Consider the following 21,034-nt stretch of genomic DNA (forward strand, 5'->3'; position numbering starts at 1 on the left):
AACTGCAGCAAGGCATCATTCCAAGGAGCAGTTTAGATGTCATTCACAACTGAAAGCAGATCCTCACCACCCAGAGGAATGCTGTGTTCTTGTACTTTGACCACAAAAACTGAACTACTTGAAAATGAACCAGCATGAGATTGTCCTGCAGCCAGCTGAGGGTAAATGCTGATGGTGCAGTTCGGTTATGGAAATGATATGTATCAGTATCTAATTATCTGCAATGACAGTAGTTCTGATTTCATAGCTTAGCTCCCTTTCATAGAAACTGAATATTTAGTATTTCCTAGGTCAGCCCTTACCATGTATTTACAAAGCCATCAGCTGCATTCAGGAAGTATATACAAAAAGAAAATACTACCAAGACCACATTAGCTAACTCCCTCTCCCAACCAACTCACACTTGGTGGTCATCTTCCCTGCAGGTCTGCTCTAGGATTTGATCCCACATCACATCCACCAGAATTCAGCTGCTGGTGTTCTAGGAGTAGCTCTTAGGATGCACTTGGAGTTCTAGCACAGCAGAGAGTCATTTGTTCACTTTTGTGGGGCTGCTGAATATAAACAAATAATTTTTCTTAAAGACCTTCCTGAGTGTCTTCATATAATCTCCCCTAGATATCGTAATAACATTTCTTAAGACGGCAAGGCTCCTGCCTCCTGAGGGAACTTGGGTATCTTATATTTTTTATAGGGATTTACTTAGAGCAAGGTACAAAAATCTACCTGCATTCCTGTCTTGTCTGGTGGCCAGAGTAAGTTTGAGAGGCTTTCTGAAAGACTTCTGAAAGAACAGTGTCAAATACACTCATACCTTTGCAAACTGGTGAAAGAAATGGTAAGAAGGTGAGTTTATAATCATCTAGAGAGAATGTTAATTTCACACCTCCACTCCTTCAGGTGTGACTGTAGTCTCTAGTGCCTCTGGGTGCCTGGGGTTGGCAGATGCTCAGAGAGGCAGGCAGAGTTTTGCTGGGCACTTTTCCACCAGACCCAGGACACAGCAAACTGTGCTGTTGGCAGGCTTCAGCCTTCGCCAGTGGAGCTCATTCTTATGTCACCAGATGTGGTCATGCTTAAATGAGAGTAGACCAATGAGAGTGGCCCAGATCCACTCTCTGGGCCACATGGTAAGGGAAGCCTCTGGTTACACTGGGTGAATCTACAAGGTGTATGGATTTGTAAGGCTGGTTTTCATAACAGACACACAAGTAGGTTTATATGCAAATGAGTGCCATCCTTCAGCCACTGGGGTGAGCTGCATATTTTTTTTAGTAAGGCTGTCAGTGCTCAGGACATGTCTGGAATTCTTTTGGATTCCCTTCAGATTCAGTTAAAATTCATGCATACTTTATAAGGCTTACTTCATTTAAAATTTTACTCTCATTACTAATTTGATCTAAAATTCATATCTACTGGCAAATTTGTAATTACTACAGACTAAAAACAAATGTATGAGAGGCACTGCTCAAGACCCTAAAAGCAAAGGTTCCAATGTTTTGAGCAGTTGCAATTAGAGCAGCGTCTGATGTGACCTCTCTGAAGAAGTGAGGGTCTGTGTTCCAGGTGGGGTATAAGGTGAGCATGCTGGACAAGGTCCCTGTTCTTCTGGACAACTTAGGTTTTAATACACAGAGCAAACAGGGAATAGCAAGAAGATAATGTCAGATACAGTAAGTATATGAAGACAATAAGATAATGTAATAGTGACTGGGAGGTGGGAGTAGTGAGTCAATCAATGGAGAGAGGGGTAGGAAAGACCCGTTATGTGGCATTTCAGCTGACAACTCAGAGATGAGAAGGAAAGTTCTATGGGAACTCTGGTGGAAGGATATCACAGGTGGAAGGAAGAGGGAGGTTGAGACAGAGAGCATCAGTAAGTAAACTATGGTACCTACCTTTGAGGAGTTTATGCAAATATACATAGGAAATTCTAATACTTGAATTAAAGTAAAAAAACAAACTTTATGCACTGTGTATGAGAAAGTTACATTCTGACCTTTCTAATCTACTGGAGTTAATGGATCCAATAGAAGGTAGAATACAGAGAGGAGGGGTTCAGTCAGAGGACTACTTGGACAAAGGAGATCAAACCAGTCAATCTTAAAGGAAATCAACCCTGAATACTCATTGGAAGGACTGATGCTGAAGCTCCAATACTTTGGCCACCTGAAGCAAGGAACTGACTCATTGGAAAAGACCCTGATGCTGGGAAAGATTGAAGGCAGGAGGAGAAGGGGATGACAGAGAACGAGATGGTTGGATGGCATCACCCACTTGATGGACATGAGTTTGAGCAAGCTCCGGGAGTTGGTGACGGACAGGGAGGCTTTTGCGTGCTGCAGTCCACGGGGCTGCAAAGAGTCGGACACGACTGAGCAACTGAACAACAGATGACTCCAGGCAAAGTGGGTAAAGTCAGGCCTGAGGTCCTTGCCTGAGCCAGATATATCCTGTTACAGCTCAAGGGTTTTCCCTGTTCTACTTGGAGAATTTAAACAACTAGTTTTTTTCCCCATAATTAGCTAGAAGTGCTAATGTTATTATCCGATGATGTGGACTTTCTATAATGTTTTTTGGTGAATTTGTTTACGTGTGTCATTTTAGCTCCGTGCTCTGTCTCATGATGGTGTGTCTGATCTTGAAGACCCAGCTTTGGCTCCTCTGAAAGATAGAGAAAAGTTTGGGATTGTGCAGCGTCTGTTTGCCGCAACTGACATTAACCTGGAGAGAATGCAATCATCCGTGAAAGCTGCCAGCAGGGAGGACCCTAACGTCTTACCATTGATACTTTACATCAGCCTGAATGGACTCTGTGCTTTGGGCAGAGCATAGTAACAGTGTCACGTGTGGATTACAGGTACAGGCACACCTCATTTTATTGTACTTCATAGACAATGCATTTTTTTTTTTTAATAGATTGAAGGTCTGTGACAACCCTGTGTTGAGCAAGTCTATTCACACCATTTTCTCAACAGCATTTGCTCACTTGTGTCTGTCACATTGTGGTAACTCTCCCAATATTTCAGACTTTTTCATTATTATATGTATCATCGTGATCTGTGATGTTGCGATTGCAAAAAGATTACAGCTCGACTTGCTGAAGGCTCTGATGATGTTAACATTTTTTAGCAATAAAGTTATTTTTAACGTATATATACATAGTTTAGGCATAATGCTATTGTACACCTTAATAGACTATAAGATAGTATAAAAATAAGTTTTATATGCACTGAGAAACCAACAAATTTATGTGGTTTGCTTTTACTGTGGTGGTCTAGAACCAAATCTGCAGTATCTGAGATCTGCCTCTGTGTGTTATCAGCTAAGGCTGGCCATTTTTCAGCATCACCAAATACTGCCTTTGGGGCTTAGGTCACCATGGTGAATGATCAAGCAGATGAATTTATCTAATAGTTTAAGAAGTGGTGGCTTTTTGCATTACAAATCATTCTGGATTCAGCTACCAGGTACTCTGTACAGGGTTTTTTCATGGGAGGCCCTCCTGTGTTGGTAACCCAGTGTCTGAATTATAGACCCCAGCACCCCAGCTGGAGGAGGATGGAGAATTCGAAGCCAGAGTATTCAGACCTTTTCTCTGCAGGAAAAAAAATAGGTCCATCTATCACTTTATTTTCCCCACTTGCTGTTAAACAAAAATAGATGAGGCTGACACTTTGATCCAAAAATTCATTTTAAATTATGAATGCTGTGGGGAGGCAATTTCTCTTCATAGAAGGCTACATTTTGAATGTGCTATATGCTATGCAGTGACTGAAAAATGAACTGTAAATGCCACTAGAGAACACAGTCTTCTGCTAAACAAAATTATGCTAAAAAAATAACCTAACTGCAGGACACACTTCTCCTTAGGGTCTAGTATATATATGCATTTTATTTATTTGACTTTGTTGTGCTTGATCAATGTACCAATTCTATGTCTAGAGCAGTGTGCTGATTTTGCATGCGTGTTGGATGTTTAATTTGTAAAATGCTACATATTGTATCAAAGGAACTTTGAACTGTGTATATTCTTCTTGTTCTGTTTTCATATCCTTCTGCTATAAATAGCCTGAACTGTCTTCTGAGTGCTCCTAATGCCAATGCTAATATCCACTGGGGACCTGAAGCCACTTCTGCTTTCCCTCGGCAAAAAGTCACTGAGACCTACTGCTAGAATCCGATTTACTTTAGGGGCAGGAGGCAGTGGCGAGGAGGGCTAGCAGCTGGAACAAGCTAGGTTACTCAGCACCTGCTTTTTGTCAACATTACCTACTTATTCCCTTCTTGTGCTTCAGATTTTAGTGAACGTTAATAAGCAAGAAATGAAGAAAATAAAATAACCCTTTCATCACCTCTATCAAAAATCAGACTAAGGGTGGGATGATTTGGGAGAATGGCATTGTAACATGTATACTATCATGTAAGAATCGAATCGCCAGTCTATGTCCGACGCAGGATACAGCATGCTTGGGGCTGGTGCACGGTGATGACCCAGAGAGACGTTATGGGGAGGGAGGTGGGTGGGGGGTTCATGTTTGGGAACGCATGTACACCCGTGGTGGATTCATGTCAATGTATGGCAAAACCAATACAGTATTGTAAATTAAAGGAAAAAGAAAAAAAAAGGATCATAAAAAAAAAAAGAAAAACAGATTTGAAAAAGAAAAAATCAGAGTAAATCATGTAGCTATTATGCAATTATTTAAGATATGTAAGAAAGAAAGAATTGTAACTGTGGTGGCAACAACATAAAAAAAATTAGCACCTTATGCACAAATTGGAAAGGAACATGCAAAAGTCAAAATAGTTGTGCTGAGATGGTGGCACTATACCTACCTGTTTTTTTCTGCTTTTCTGAAATAAAATGAGAATAAAGAACATACTGCAGGTAGAATGTGTGATATGAATCTACTTGCATGAAAAACAGATATCCATGTATCTCAATGCCTGGGAAATCTCATTTAAGAGGTCACAAGAAACCCAACAGGGTCTGGTTTGAGGAAAGAATTTAGAGGTTGGGACAAGAGGCATTGGTCGGGGGGGCGTGGGATGGGGTGGTTCATCTGTTAGAATTTTGTATGTATTATCCTGAGTTAAAAAAATAACAACAAAACCCTCCAAACATTAAAAACTAGACACAGACTTAAGACAGAAAGAAAAGAAGCCATCCAAGCAAGTACTGAAAGTCTGAGTTACATTAGACAGCAACTGAGTCAGTCTCTTTCCACAGTGGCCTGGCCCTAAGATTGGCCAGTAATCCTGTTGGACTGTGTTGTAAACATTAGCAACTGAAAAAGAGGTGGGGATATGCTGCTACAGCAGATTCCCACTGGGATGTGGTGGATGAGGTAGTGCTGGGCTCCAGTGACGGTGAGATAGGTTCTTCTAACTAACTGGTATCCTCACCATTAAATATTAACTTCAAATATACCTTTATTTACTGCTTGAGATTCAGAACCATCCTTCTTTTAGTAATTAGATTTGGAATCAAGCCCTAGTATCCCAGAACACCTAGAAAACAGATAATAAATATAGTAGTATTTCCTAGAACAGAACAGCCACCTTAACTATTTCCACAACTACTTCTGTCTCATAAATGGGGATAGAAGAAATGCTGACACGATTAGTTACTGTGGTGTGGCCCAAAAATAGCCCATAAAAGGTGTTCATGACCTAATAAATCCCTAGAACCTGGCAAAAAGGGTGTTTTTAAGGTACTGGACCTTGAGATGGACAGATGACCCTGGATTATCTGGGTGGACCCTTAAAGAAACCAGAAGGGTTAGTGAGAGATGGATTTGGCTAAAGAAAATGCAGAAAAAATGAAGCATGTGAAGAACTCCGAGCTGCTGCTGGCTCTGAAGATAGAGGAGGCTGGTTCAAGGACAACAGAGTAGTTGGTCAGCCAGCCAGCACGGAAGTGGGGACTTTGATCCTACAACTGCATGGAAGTGGAGACCACCACCAACCTGCACGAGCCTGGATGCATATTTTCCTCTGGACCTGCAGGCAAGAGCCAGGGCAGGGCCTGGGAGACAACTTCACTTTAGCCTCATGAGGCTTGTTCATGAGACTTAGTTCTGTAGGTCCCAAATTCAACATGAGATGATAAGTTTGCATTGTAAGCTGCTAAGTCTGTGGTAATTCGTTATTGCAGTGACAGAAAACCAAGGTAGTATAAGATGGAAGAGTGAGTCACAGTTGGACCCTTGAACAACATGGGTTTGAACGGCACCAGTCCACTTATATGGACACCCAGCTGTGTTTATTAAGGGAATGATGACTTTATGGAAAACCTAATTTTTGGGGAATATAAGTGAAGTACTCTGAAATAAAACATAATATTTTCTTGGATCAGTCCCCCAAGGCCAAAGAAATAAACATATACAAATGGGACCCAATTAAACTTAAAACCTTTTGTACAACAAAGGAAACCATCAATGAAACAAAAAGGCAGCCAATGGAATGGGAGAAAATATTTGCAAATGATGCTCCTGACAAGTGGTTAGTATTCAAACTATACACACAGCTCATATGACTCAATTATTGAAAAAATCCAACAAAAAATGGACAGAAGACTTGAATAGATATTTTCCCAAATAAGATATACATATGGATGTCAAACAGGCACACGAAAAGATGCTCAACACTGCTAATTATTAGAAATGCAAACCAAACCCAAAATGAAGCATCACCTCAAAAGGGTCTGAATGGCTATTATCAAAAACTCTACAAATAACAAATGTCAGAGAGGATGTGGACTAAAGGGAACCTTTCTTCCTATGTTGTTGGCAGGAATATAAACTGGTATAAACACTATGGAAAACAGCATGAGGTTTGCTCAAAAACTGAAAATAGAACTAACGTGATCCAGCAATCCCACTATTTGGAAAAAAAAACAAAACCACTAATTTGAAAAGGTACACGCACCCCAATATTCACAGCAGCATTATTTACAATAGCTGAGACGTGGTAGCAACTCAAGTCCCATCAACAGATGACAGGATTAAGAAGATGTGGTATATACACACAGACACAATGGAATATTCCTTAGCTATAAGAAAAGGATGAAATAGTGGCACTTGCAACAATGTGGATGAACCTAAAAAGAATTATGCCTAGTGAAGTAAGTCAGACGAATACTATACAATATCACTTATATGTGGAATCTAAAAAATAAATACCAATGAATAATACACAAAACAGGCTCACAGATGCAAAAAACAAACTTGTGGTTACTAAAAGGGAGAGGGACAAATTAGGGATATGAAATTAACAAATACAAACTACTGTTTATAAAGCAGATAAGAAACAAGGATTCCCTGTATAGGATAGGGAATTAACCCACTATCTTATAATAACCTATGAAAGTGAAAGTGTTTGACTCTTTGCGACCCCATGGACTGTAGCCTGCCAGGCTCCTCCGTCCATGGGATTCTCCAGGCAAGAGTACTGGAGTGGGTTGCCATTTCCTTCTCCAGAGGATCTTCCCGACCCAGGGATTGAACCCACGTCTCCCACATTCCAGGCAAACGCTTTAACCTCTGAGCCACCAGGGAACATATAATGGACTATAATCTGTAAAAATACAGAATCACTATGTTGTACACTTTAACACAATATTATAAAGCAAATATATTTCAACAAACAAACTAATTCTTTTGGAGACATCAGAAATACACTAGACCAGCAATTTCTGCATTGTGGGGTATGGAATCCTAGAAAACCAGCTTGGGAAAGAGTTGCCGAAGTACCTTTTCTGGAAACAGGCTTTCTGTACTCACCCACATTCATGCCTCCATTTCTTGGTCAGTCCAGTGGGTCCTCCTCCCCTTCTCATTGCAGACCTCAGGGCTGAGCTGTGTGCCACAGAAGGCGTTGTCTTTCCCACCAGGGTTTTTCTGTTCTTGGCTAACTGGGAAATGGTCCTAGTATTCATGCCATCTAAGCGTAGAGGTCTTCTCTTGATCCTGTATTTTGAATTCTTCTCTTCCCTGTCTCTGGAATTCTTTAAGTCGTCTTTGAAAGCTATGAAATCTTTGGGCTGGGATAGATGAAACAATAATTAGGGTTTCCTCGTTAAAAAACAAAAGGGAGGCAGGTGAAAAATTTATAAATTTTGGTGGGAAAAATCTGACATTAGAAGCTTTTAACAAAGATGATTAGCAGTTCAAAGAAACTGCCAATCAACTAACCTGATGCCTTCTATATTTTATTATCTTCAAGCATTATTTCTACCTAGAAATGAAACACTACATTTTTCCAATATTAAGTATTTATTTCTTTATATATACAAAAATATTTTACCAGGACTATGCAGTCTCACAGATTGGACATTTCAGTAAATTTCATTTTGGACAACATATTAATATGTGAAAAGAAAATTTTACAGGGACAGTTGCTGAGAAGTCAATACTTAATTGTACTGCAGGTAAATTTTATCTATACAAGGACAGCAATAATGCTTCTTTTGTACAGGTACTAGTAATACAATTACTTGGAAAGCAGTAGCAATTCATTTTATTTTTAAACTTTTTCACCTTTAGCAGCTTGTTCAGCTTTAATTTTTTGGTTGTTAACAAGTATTTTGCCCTCCATTAAAAAAAATCTCTATCATCATTTCACAGACTAGAGGTTAAAAAGAGCATGCATATGTGTTCAAAATAAAAACATACCAAAATGAAATGGCGGGGGGCGGGGGGGGAAACGCCCAAAGTCCTCACATCAAATTTTCATCATGGGCTCTTAATAGAGCTAACATAACATGTGGAAATTACACCAGATGCTGAACCCCAGTGTTCATTCTTCTAGCAAAATCCAAGATAACATTTTCTTAAAAATCAATGTTACTGAAGAAACAGGAATCAGCAGTTCTTTTTTAAAGAGAACATACAGCCAAAAGAAGTATTTACCTTGTATTTCAGTTACAGATGGAGATCAGCTATTCCTCAAATCAAGTTCCACTAAAAAGACCAAGGCATTTCTCAGTTAGACCATGTTTATCAGAACAAAGTATGTTCTGCAAAGTCTGCAAAGTAAGGTTACTCAATCACTGCCTGCCTCTTGTATTTAAGAATAAGACAAGAACCACATATTTTAACTGGTAATGACTTACGGTTTAGTGTTGGTAATAATATATATAGCAGAGTTTCCCTCATCCTCCAAACTCCCAGGCCTTCTTGACTGATGTGAAGGTTAAGTTTCAGGCATGGTCTGTCATATTTGTATGTTTCTACCCTGGCTTGCTGTGACTGAAGTGCAATAAAGATATTCATCCCCAACTTTTAAAATAAGACCTTTTGGCTTTTGCTCTGTGTTAGTGACAGTACTTGTTCACTGAGACTCAAGACAGATTTACAAGCATTAAGTCATTTAATCTGCCAAGTTGTAAGTGGCATTTACATCATCTGTAGATGTGTTCATTCAGTTTGTGCTGGAGATTAGAAAACAATTAAAGCTGGTAGGGGAAAAAAAAGAATTGTTGCTTCTGGTCAGTTTTGGTGTATGGAGGCAAGTCAGATTCTCAGAGCACTGCAGTATCAGCCAGTGGCCCCGAAGCAGGTAGAGAACAAAACTGAAAAAAAAAGGCAGTCCTGTTGGATCTGTGGTCCCCCAACTGGAGTTAACTGAATTTGTTTCCCCTTAACAAGTGCCTTTTAAACTTACTACTATGGGTTAAACAGTAGGGCTGCAGTGATAAATTTCAGGCAGAAGAATAAGGTAAGCAGCTTTAAGGGGCAAAGATCAGACTGTCTTCAGATGTAATAGAGTACTGGATTGCTTACTTAAATTTTGTTTGACTTGTGAGTGGTCTGGTTGGTGAGGAGGAGGATTTCCTAAAGGTCTGGACTTAGAAAAGGATTCTGAACTCAAAACCTCCTGACCAAGGCCACTAAGAGACTAGAACACAACCTCTTTCAGGCTGGAACAACATCCTCAGAGCTGTTTTAAAACTGAAGGCAGAATTTCTAAATGGTGTGCACTTATCACTATGTTACCTCCAGGAGAGGTACACTTTAAAAAGGGCAAATGAATACATATAATAAGCAGATAAAGTAGCTTAATGAGGATTTTCCAATTTACCATTTACCTCATCAGAGTTATAAATTACTTCTTATAATTTAAGGTGAAGACAAATATTAAGTTAGCCTTATTTAACAAGTGTATTATTAAAAGGGAGATATAAATTTTCTCAATGGTCATATGGTCAGGAGTCATAATTAGGATCTCAGCCAGTAGAAGTGCACCAGCTCTATTTTTATCAAAAGAGAGACTATTTTAAAGAGTGCAGTGCAGTGTACTGCAGAAGTAGTGAAAATCATGCTTTTAATGTCTAATCTTAGAAATGAGATAGCATCATTTCTTCACTTTCTAGTGTTTTAAGGACTCATTTTTGATCCTGTGTACTAAGTCATTCCAGAAACACACAAAGTAATATGATAAATTATGGAAAATATTAAAAATGAAACTTAAAGCTAGCAAAAATGCAGTTAAAAATAATCTTACCTTAAGAAAATTATAGAATTGTTATCTTCTTCAGACATATATATGTAAAAAATGATATGATGAATTATTACTCAGTTGTATTCTTTAAAGTTTGTGAATATTAACTTGTACTATATACAATAATCCTATTATTTAAAATACTGAATTTCTCCCAAGAACTCCAAATCCATTACAGATGTTATTACATGAATTCTCACAACAATTCCAAGAGAAGGGCAGGTACTATAATCTCTAAGCCTGAACCATATCTCAAATTCATTTGAAGGTTTAAATAAGTATTTCCCAGGAGGTTTCCATCCATGACTCTGTTTTTCCCTAAGGAAATTAAGTTAGAGTACCTTTCTGAGCTTAATTCCAAATATATTTTTCAGAAAGGGCATTAGTATCTGCCTCAAAGTAAAACCAGAGCCTCTGAAAACTATGTGAAAAGTTTCATAATGTCTAAGAATTTGGAAATAATTAAAAATGTAAGAGCATTAGTTATAATTACATAGTGGACATTTTAGTGTTATTATTATCCATATATCTTGGGAGAATTTTACATATTGTACACATAGCTGTATATATATATTATGTATGATGACTCAAACATTTAAGAAATGACCTGCTAGCTATATACAGAAAACCTCAGGATTACTTTTTCCATATGTAGTATAAAGACTCATCACTATAAAATTACTGGCTCCCTAGCCTGTGGTTCCTGGAAAATGGGGTATTGTTTCAGAAGTCATAAAAGTAGTGTTAAGTAGACCAATTTTCAAAACTTTAATATTTGCCAGTTTAAAATAATTATACCTAACTCCATGGCTACCCATCTGAAAAATCAACCCCAATCACTGGATTGTGACCCTTGTTGTTATCCATAAAAATAAGTACAAATTTAAATGACTCTTTAAAACAAAGATCATCTTCTATGGTCACTGGGATATTACGGTCAAAGCAGTCAGTACCTGGCCATAGTCTATAATGCTACACTAACATTTTATTGCTAATTTGAATTCTTTTCTAAATTTGTGTTAATATCCAATTTGCTCTTTTAAAGAAAACTTGTCCTTATAAGCTATTATATTAAATTTACTAGATTCTAGAATCTAGGGTTCAGGCTACTATTGCTGTACTGGGTTTATGATATGATTTCTACCTCAGAAAGCTATGTTCAGCAGTTGTATGATAAAAGTAAACAAAGTCCTGATGTACTGGATAGTATTTTATTTGACACTATCCAAATATCAAACAGAAATGGAAACTGCATAATCAAGGCTTAACTAATAATAAAAGGAAAAATTCTACTTGAGTACATCACATATATTACACTAGTTACAGTTAAATGACTTATCCAGGGACATCAACTCTATGGATATGGGATATTTGTATATTTAAAAATATATATAATATTTAGCTGTATATAAACAATCATGCCCTGAATGCTGAATGTGGATGCTCACCTGTCCACAAGGAATCCTCAGGTGCATTAGTATGTTGGCACATTGTTTCCCAAAAGCATATGCACGCATATTTTTAATGATTACCAACTGTTCAACATCACCTTAAGCTATTTTCTCTTCAGTAAAGCTAGTTATCTTAGACCTTCCCTACAGGAGAAGTTCACATTCCCTTAATCACAACTATACTCTCATTGCTATAGCAGAATTCCGGGGCCTCTGGGACTTCTTGCCTCAGCAGAGCTCTGCTGGTTTCTACAGAACCAGATAGGACTTCAGTTTCAAGTTCAATGACTCTTTATTGAGATAGATGAACTTTGCTATAAATTGATTCTTTTTGGCTCTGGCATCTAGATGGAAATGAAATCAACTGCATTGTTCCATTTTATATTAGGAGGAATCTCATGTGTATAAACTAGTTAGTCATGAATACCATTTATAATAGAAATAACTCTTAAGTGTAGACTGTTTTCTAAATAATGTGCACTTTATACCATGTGATAAGGCCTAAAATATGTCTGATGTAAAAACCATCTCTGTTGTGTCGATGGGTAAAATATCTTGTGGATAGACTTCTTGAGCTGCTCCAGTTATCCCCCAGAGGCTGCAGGCAGCGGCTCCATCGATCCCCTAGAGGCTGCAGGCAGCAGCATGAAGGCACACTGCAGAAGACACCATACTTCCTGAGAATGTGAAAATAAAATTTCTCTTAAAATTTACAGCACGTTGAGATGCTAAGTCATGGGACATCATCTCGACACTGTGCTTTGATTCATCTTTGAGAAGCCAAGACTTTGATGTAAATGTACGTGGTTTAAAAGTTACCAAAGTTACTAAAAGGTATGATCCATTTTGCTACCAATTTCCTATTCTAGGACAACGAACCTCCATACAGCTACTTGGGTGTTTGGTTTCATTGTGAAAAAGAACAGTGTGCCTGCTGCTTATTACCATGTATTTTTCTCTACCCTCTGAGTCCTCCGGGCTAGCATTCCATGTGACAGCTTAGCTGAGGGGAAAACAAGTTTCAGCAGCCCGGGGTATGGTGCCTACCACCAGACAAAGATGATCATCAGAGTTTAAGCACCTAACCCGTTAAGTGTGAATACTGTTCATGTGAAAAGCTAGCAGCAGTATAAAATATGGCTAACTTAGTTTAACAATAATCTGCATCTCTGAATATACTTTAGAAGAATTTATACCATCAAAGAATCCTAAAGGAAGATATTAACTGAGATGAATTTTGGAAATTTGTATATACTAATGTATCTAAAGAAGGAGAACTGTTTTCCTAATCAAAAAGTTTACTTGCTAAACAAAAAGTACATTTCCTAACAAATGTAAAAAAAATATATAAAACATTATTTAATACATATTATATAATATATATATAGTCTACTGAGATAAAACATTTGACAATTTTTTCCAAATTTCATAAATTGTTCAATGGATTTGGTTCACAACACAACAAACTGAAAAAATACCCTAATGATCACATCACACTTCAAAAAGCAAACTGATTGTTCACATAAACTCCCAACTGCAAACTCAGAGGCATTTTTCAGCATCACAGAAATTTTCAGAGGCATGATACATTTGCTGATCATATCCTAATAGAAAACTGTATAAAGCAGTAGGTGCACTTTCATCAGTTAAACTTTTACAACAGACCCGCTTCCAGAGTCGTTCTGTTGTAAGGACTGCGGGGTAAGGCACTCTCTTGGCCGGCATGGCCTTGCTTGCTGGGTACATGTTAACGAAGCATCAGCCCGTCACTGCAGCAGATGAGAGTGCAAGGTATTGCTCTTCATTTTTTCACGAGAGCGAGCATGAAGGGAAAAAACTAATAATGCTGCATAAATTAGAACGGATAGCCATTCAGCTCTGAAATAATGAAGCTGTGTTGCACTGAGCAGACTTCTGATGTCAGATTTGGATGGTAGTAGACTAGCTGTAGCACTGACATTAAAATTCTGCTTCTGTAAGAAATTGAATATATTAGGAAAGAAGGCCAATACACCATTGTTTTTTCCTAATAAGAGTAGCTGACCCTTCACTAAATACTGAACTAAATGACAGCTTTACAAAACTATTTCAAGTATTCATTATCACAGTGAAAATGTAAGACCAATGTTAGAGTGAATGACTTGAAAATTCCTTGGATGAAAAAGGCAAGGGCACTAAATCAAAACATATACAAAATGCTTCAACGCATTTCTTTATGTGATATGAATAGAAAGATTATCCATAAAAAGTTAGAAAAATTAAGATAAATTATATATTAGTACACCTTCTCAACCACATTTTATATAAAAATTCAGAATAGTGTACTGGTATTTCAATCTACACAATAAAAATGCTTGGACTTGGCAGGTATCTTCTATCTGTGCATGTATTTTCTCAGTAGAAGGTTTATTTGTTGCAGTCACTTTTTGGAAAGTTTTATTTGAATTGTGAACCTTACTGAATCATCAGTAAACCCAGCTGATTGGGACCCACTGTGGCTCCATTCTCAGTTTCTCTATGGCAGTCTGCAGTTTCTCAAAGGCTTTGTCTAGATTGTCATTGATGATGATCAGATCAAAATAGTGGTTGTATGCTCTTTGAATCCGTGCACTTTCATCCACTGTTTTCTTCAAGTCAGAGTCCTGGCAAAGAGTTTCAAGAGGAAAAGTTTACACAATGTATACTTACTTGCTCACAATCAACTCAAAATGAAACAAGTAATTAGGATGGATATTTGAGTGTGATATCAATCCTCAAAATCTAATCTACATAGAGTGTTAAAAAATATATTACCATCTGTTCATATCCAGTCATTCTAGCTGCATTCATGTTTGCATTTATGAGTATTCTGTGTCTTCTGTTTCACTGATACTAAGATAAGATTCCTAATTAAAGGACTACTGACAATAATCTTAGGGTGAAATCCAAAGTAATAAGGAATTATTGTAGGTCTCTAGCCTCCAGGTAGTGCTAGTGGTAAAGAACCCGCCTGCCAATGTAGGAGATGCAAGAGAGCAGGTTTGATCCCTGGGTTGGGAAGATCTCCTGGAGGAGGGCATGACAACCCACTCCAGTATTCATGCTTGGAGAATCCCATGCACAGAGAAGCCTGGTGGGCTATGGTCCATAGGGTCACAAAGAACAGGACATGACTGAAGCAACTTAGCACAGCACAGCCCGACTACATCATCTTTCTCAAAATATTTTTACTTTATGGAGTCTGTATATCATGGAACCCAAATTTGAGTGGCTGTTAAGCTCAAAGCCAAATTTACTGCCTTTCTCTAAGAAAGAGAATCTTAGAATAGTTTCAAGACTACATGCTCCCTACTCCCAACAACAACAACACACACACACTTTGTTATATATGTCATTATTGTTTATATTTCATAAAATACTTCTAGTCATTCTGGAATATTTAGGGAGAATAAGAACAGAACAGGTTTTTTCATGAGCAAGTAAAGCTTTTCATTAAATTGTGTTTTGAAATTTCACAATACTTCTACAGGTTCTCCGAATATTCATTAAGTTCCTATTAAAATGTCTGTTTCATAATCTGTGGATATAACAGTGAATAAGACAGAATGGGTTCCTATCATTTAGTGGAGGAGACAAATAAGAGGGCAAATAAACAAAAACTTGCAAGTTGTAGTAAGTACTATGAAAGAAACCAACCAGGAACAAAGAATCGTAAGAGACCTACCTTAGACAGAGTGACTCTACATATGAATAAATGACATTTAACCTACCTAAATGACATTTCCAGTTGAGCTATTTCAAATCCTGAAAGATGATGCTGTGAAAGTGCTGCACTCTATATGCCAGCAAATTTGCAAAACGCAGCAGTGGCCACAGGACTGGTAAAGGTCAGTTTTCATTCCAATCCCAAAGAAAGGCAATGCCAAAGAATGCTCAAACTACCGCACAATTGCACTCATCTCACACGCTAGTAAAGTAATGCTCAAAATTCTCCAAGCCAGGCTTCAGCAATATATGAACCAAGAACTTTCAGGTGTTCAAGCTGGTTTTAGAAAAGGCAGAGGAACCAGAGATCAAACTGCCAACATCCACTGGATCATGGAAAAAGCAAGAGAGTTCCAGAACAACATCTATTTCTGCTTTATTGACTATGCCAAAGCCTTTGACTGTGTGGATCACAAGAAACTGTGGAAAATTCTGAAAGAGATGGGAATACCAGACCACCTGACCTGCCTCTTGAGAAATCTATATGCAGGTCAGGAAGCAACAGTTAGATCTGGACATGGAACAACAGACTGGTTCCAAATAGGAAAAGGAGTACGTCAAGGCTGTGTATTGTCACTCCGCTTATTTAACTTCTATGCAGAATACATGATGAGAAATGCTGGGCTGGAAGAAGCACAAGCTGGAATCAAGATTGCCAGGAGAAATATCAATAACCTCAGATATGCAGATGACACCACCCTTACGGCAAAAAGTGAAGAGGAACTAAAAAGCTTCTTGATGAAAGTGAAAGAGGAGAGTGAAAAAGTTGGCTTAAAGCTCAACATTCAGAAAACGAAGATCATGGCATCCGGTCCCATCAATTCATGGGAAATAGATGGGGAAACAGTGGAAACAGTGTCAGACTTTATTTTTTGGGGCTCCAAAATCACTGCAGATGGTGAATGCAGCCATGAAATTAAAAGACGCTTACTCCTGGGAAGGAAAGTTATGACCAACCTAGACAGCATATTAAAAAGCAGAGATAATACTTTGCCAACAAAGGTCTGTCTAGTCAAGGCTATGGTTTTTCCTGTGGTCATGTATGGATGTGAGAGTTGGACTGTGAAGAAAGCTGAGCGCCAAAGAATTGATGCTTTTGAACTGTGGTGTTGGAGAAGACTCTTGAGAGTCCCTTGCGCTGCAAGGAGATCCAACCAGTCCATCCTAAAGGAGATCAGTCCTGGATGTTCATTGGAAGGACTGATGCTGAAGCTGAAACTCCAGTACTTTGGCCACCTCATGCGAAGAGTTGACTCACTGGAAAAGACTCTGATGCTGGGAGGGATTGGGGGCAGGAGGAGAAGGTGATGACAGAGGATGAGATGGCTGGATGGCATCACCAACTTGATGGACATGGGTTTGAGTAGACTCCGGGAGTTGGTGATGGACAGGGAGGCCTGGCGTGCTGCGATTCATGGGGTCACAAAGAGCTGCACACGACTCAGTGACTGGACTGAACTGAAATAACATTTAAATTGAGAACTATAGTGGAGGAAAGAGCATTTCAGGCAGTGGAAACAGCAATGTAAAATCCAAGGGGAAAATGGATACTGAAAGATAAAAAGACCACCAAGATCGATGGAGGACAAGGGAGGATGGGGTAATAAGTTGAGATAGCACAGGCTAGGTCATGGAAGACCTAGATGCGATGGAAAGACATCTCTGGATTATGATGGAGAAAGAGAAGATGGAAATGAGAGCAGAATAGACATATATTTTGGTGATAAAATTATCAGGGTTAGCTGATGGGCTGAATATGGAACGTGAGGAATATGAATGAATCAAAAATAGCTCAAGTTTTAGCTTGAATAAATGGATAGTTGCAGAAGATGCAGAGTTGGGTGGGTAGGAGTGGGGGAAATATGATTGTGGGTGGGGGGTAAATAAAACATTCTACTTCGTACATGCTAAGTTTAAGGTGTCTATGAGACATCCAGGTGCAGCTGTAATGTTAAGTAGGTGATTGCTAGTGTAAATTGGAGCTCAGGTCTGGGTTATCTATACATAAACTAGGAACATCAGCTTAATAATGGTATATAAGTTAATGGATTTCATGAAAACACCTAAAGGAAAGTAAAATAGTAAAGTGGGTTCTCAAGTAAGCCTGAGGGATATTAGTACTTATATTTTAGTTAATATTTTCACTGAGATCTCTAAATCAGTTTGAAACAACAAAAATATCTCTGGGTTTCCCTGGTGGCTCAGATGGTAAAGAATCTGCCTGCAATGCAGAAGACCCAGGTTCAACACCTGGGTTGGGAAGATTCCCCTGGAGAAAGGAATGGCAACCCACTCCAGTATTCTTGCTTGGAGAATACCATGAACAGAGCAGCCTTTTGTTATAGATGTATCAACAGGCCAACTTATCAACAAATCTTACCTAGTATAGTCATTAGCTATTTGTCCTGTTAAAACACACATCAATTTTATTTGACAATAATAATCCTGTAACAATTATTTAGTATACCATATAGATGGAAGAATAAAAACCTCTCTCTCTGTATGGCTACAGAATGATCTCCAGAATGTATTAGTAAGTGAAAAAGGCAGGCAGAGTACTGTATGTAATAAGCTATCTTTAATGTAAGAAATGGGAGCAGGAGGATACACACATCTATTTCTATTAAAAATTGTGAAAATAGCTACCTATGTAGGTGGGAGGTTGGAGTACAGATGACAGGAAAAGCTAAATTTTGTTTGATTTAAAGATTTACTCTGGAACTATGAAAATGTATACAATTATATGACAAAATTAAATTCAAATAAAAAATAGTAATACCTAAAACTTAAAAGCAAAATAAAAAAGTGTTTCAAGTTGATGGCTTAAACACTGAATTATTTTAGTGATTTTAAAATAATATTCATGAATATATCATACTTTTTAAAAAAAGTTTTAAGTCTGAAACTTAAAACTTTTCAATAATCATATTGTTATATTATTATTCAGGAATTACACCAATAGTATGTGCTTATTTTATATATGTAAAGTCTGAAATTATGTTAATGTTATTAGGAATGAAGACTTTCAGCATAGGAGGAAAAAAAACGATTAAAAAAAGTCAAAGAAGTAAAAATGTAAAATCTGAGTTGAAACTATCAAATTGAACTAATGATGTCTATATTCCAAAAGGGGGAAATATGTTTCCTTTATCTGGTCACTGAGAAGACCTCGAAACAATGACCAGCTAAGTTGAAGGCACACCTCTAGCATCCATAGGAGGTCTAAATACTATTTCCCACTAGAAGGAACCAGGACTTTTGGAAGGCTGGTTCCAGATCTGGGCCAAGAAATGTGTAAGGATAACCTGGAGCAGCTCGTACCAGGAAGCAAAGAATCATTGAAGGTTATTGGGGTTGTATTAAAAAGACTCAGACAATAAGAGGAATAGGCTCCTCCTAGCTGAAGATGAGACAATTTACACATCAAAGAGTAATAACTGACTGAAGCACAGACACAGGGAGTATTTCAAGTGACTTTAAAATACAGTGATTTGATTTGACTGATATACTTAGTGGGATAAACCCTAAAGATAAAGGAGACAGTTCACAGGAATCATACCTGGTAGCATTTGTACACTTATATTCAGATTGCTGTGTACTGTGAGATAAAGCAAATGAGCAATTATGTGCCACTCTTAACATTCCCATTGTTTTTGAGAACTGGGATACTCAGCGCAGGAGAATGGAGTTACCATATAAAAGAGGTTAAATAAAAACCCTGTAATCCTGAATTTGATTGGGAAGTGTCAGTATAAATTCAGGATACAGTTTCCTTCAAACATAGAAACAGAAAAGCATATATCCAAATGAGCTCTGTCTACCTAAAAGGTGCATATAGCTAGAAACAATGATCAGTCTTGGGACAATGTGCATCTTTAATATTATAGTCCTAAAATAAAATACCATTTACTCTAAAAGGAACCAGAGCTTTTTGGACAAATAGCTGATTCCTGGCTTGGAACAGAAAATGTACAAGATGGGCCTGGAACATCTGTCTTACAGCAGGGAAGCTATATGAGACCATTAGGCTCATGAAATAGATCTCAAGGGCCAACTTAAATAAGCCCCTGTTGGTCAAAGATGAGACAATTTGAACATCAATAAGAATAATAACTGCAATAGAGTAAAATATATCAAGTTTAAATCCATGTGCTCGTGGATTTAAAAACTAAAAAAAACACAAACCTTATTTGGTCACCTGCAGAGTCTGTTATGGAACAAACCCATTATTCTGAAAACTGACCTATAAAGGGGAAGTATCAAGTATATTTTCTACTTTTCTGTATATACTCTACTTCAGAGTAATCAACTAGTTAATGAAAAAAAGTCATTCCTTAGAAGAATTCTAGTTTATAAATGCAGAATGAATGACAAACTTGGAATACTACCACTTCACATCACAGTTCCTAAAAAAAACAAAAAAAGACAAAAGATATTAGAAGAACCCTCCTGCCTCACAACTAAGACCACAAGTATGGAATAACAAAAGACACTGCATCTTTCGCATGTTAGCAATGGAGCACAGGGATTCCAGAGACGGGAAACGGTGAGCCCTATGACTACCCCAGGTTACACACCAGCTTGAAATAGCTTCCAGTCTGCAACACAGGGAGGTGGAGCCCAGGAGGAGGCTACTGAACTCTCTCAGTTGTCAGCAGAGCTGACAGTCCCGGGAGAACAAGGCGGCAGGGGTTTGCAGGACAGAATACAGGATGGAACAGCAGCGTGGAGAGAGAACTCCGGAGACTTGCAACAGACCCCCCTCCAGCATTCAGCTGAATACCAATCCATGCACATCACAACTACCCAGGGTCACCAAAGAATCACCAGGAAGGATGAGAGCTCTTCATTCTGAGCCAGAAACGATGCCCATGCCCACAGGCAGGACAGAAAACCTCCTGAGGCACAGGTCATCTGAGAGAGCACTCAAATGGGTTTTGCCTCAGCGCTCCAGAGTAACTGCCCCTAGCATGAGAACTGCTCCTGTTTTAAAGCAAGATGTGAAAGGAACAAACAATTTACAAAGAGCTGCATTTCCCAGGACAAAATTCACAATATTGGGTATCCAATAAATTACCAGGACTGCAAAGGTGCAAGAAAATAAGACTCACAATGAGTAGCAAAGTCATTAAATAATCCAGAACTGATGCAAATGTTAGAATCTGAAGACATGAAAACATTTATTATAACTATATTTCAGATATTCATAAAGCTCATTAGAGACATGGAGCAACCTGAAAAAGAACAAAGAAGACTAAAACTACCTGATTTCAAGGCTAATCAGCTAAATTGTGGAAGAGGTAGAAGCAGGAGGGAGGGACTGTGAAGGGGCA

The 21,034-nt window shown here is 38.2% G+C and overlaps 2 protein-coding genes across 2 annotated transcripts in view; one reads left to right on the forward strand and one right to left on the reverse strand.

Annotated features, from left to right (window-relative positions):
- Positions 1 to 4,469, forward strand: part of GSDME (gasdermin E) — a 62,760-nt gene extending 58,291 nt beyond the window's left edge. Inside the window, exon 9 of the mRNA XM_052638837.1 lies at positions 2,608 to 4,469. Coding sequence (XP_052494797.1) covers positions 2,608 to 2,835 — 228 coding nt within the window. The 3' untranslated portion in view covers positions 2,836 to 4,469. The remainder of the gene's footprint in view (positions 1 to 2,607) is intronic.
- Positions 4,470 to 11,913: 7,444 nt separating this feature from the next.
- The window catches only part of PALS2 (protein associated with LIN7 2, MAGUK p55 family member), a 121,605-nt gene continuing 112,484 nt past the window's right edge, over positions 11,914 to 21,034 (reverse strand). The window contains exons 13-14 of the mRNA XM_052638464.1: positions 14,416 to 14,599; positions 11,914 to 12,634 (exon numbers count right to left, since the gene is read on the reverse strand). Coding sequence (XP_052494424.1) covers positions 14,423 to 14,599 — 177 coding nt within the window. The 3' untranslated portion in view covers positions 11,914 to 12,634; positions 14,416 to 14,422. The remainder of the gene's footprint in view (positions 12,635 to 14,415; positions 14,600 to 21,034) is intronic.

Source organism: Budorcas taxicolor, chromosome 4 (genome assembly GCF_023091745.1).
Source record: "Budorcas taxicolor isolate Tak-1 chromosome 4, Takin1.1, whole genome shotgun sequence".
Lineage (NCBI taxonomy): Eukaryota > Metazoa > Chordata > Mammalia > Artiodactyla > Bovidae > Budorcas > Budorcas taxicolor.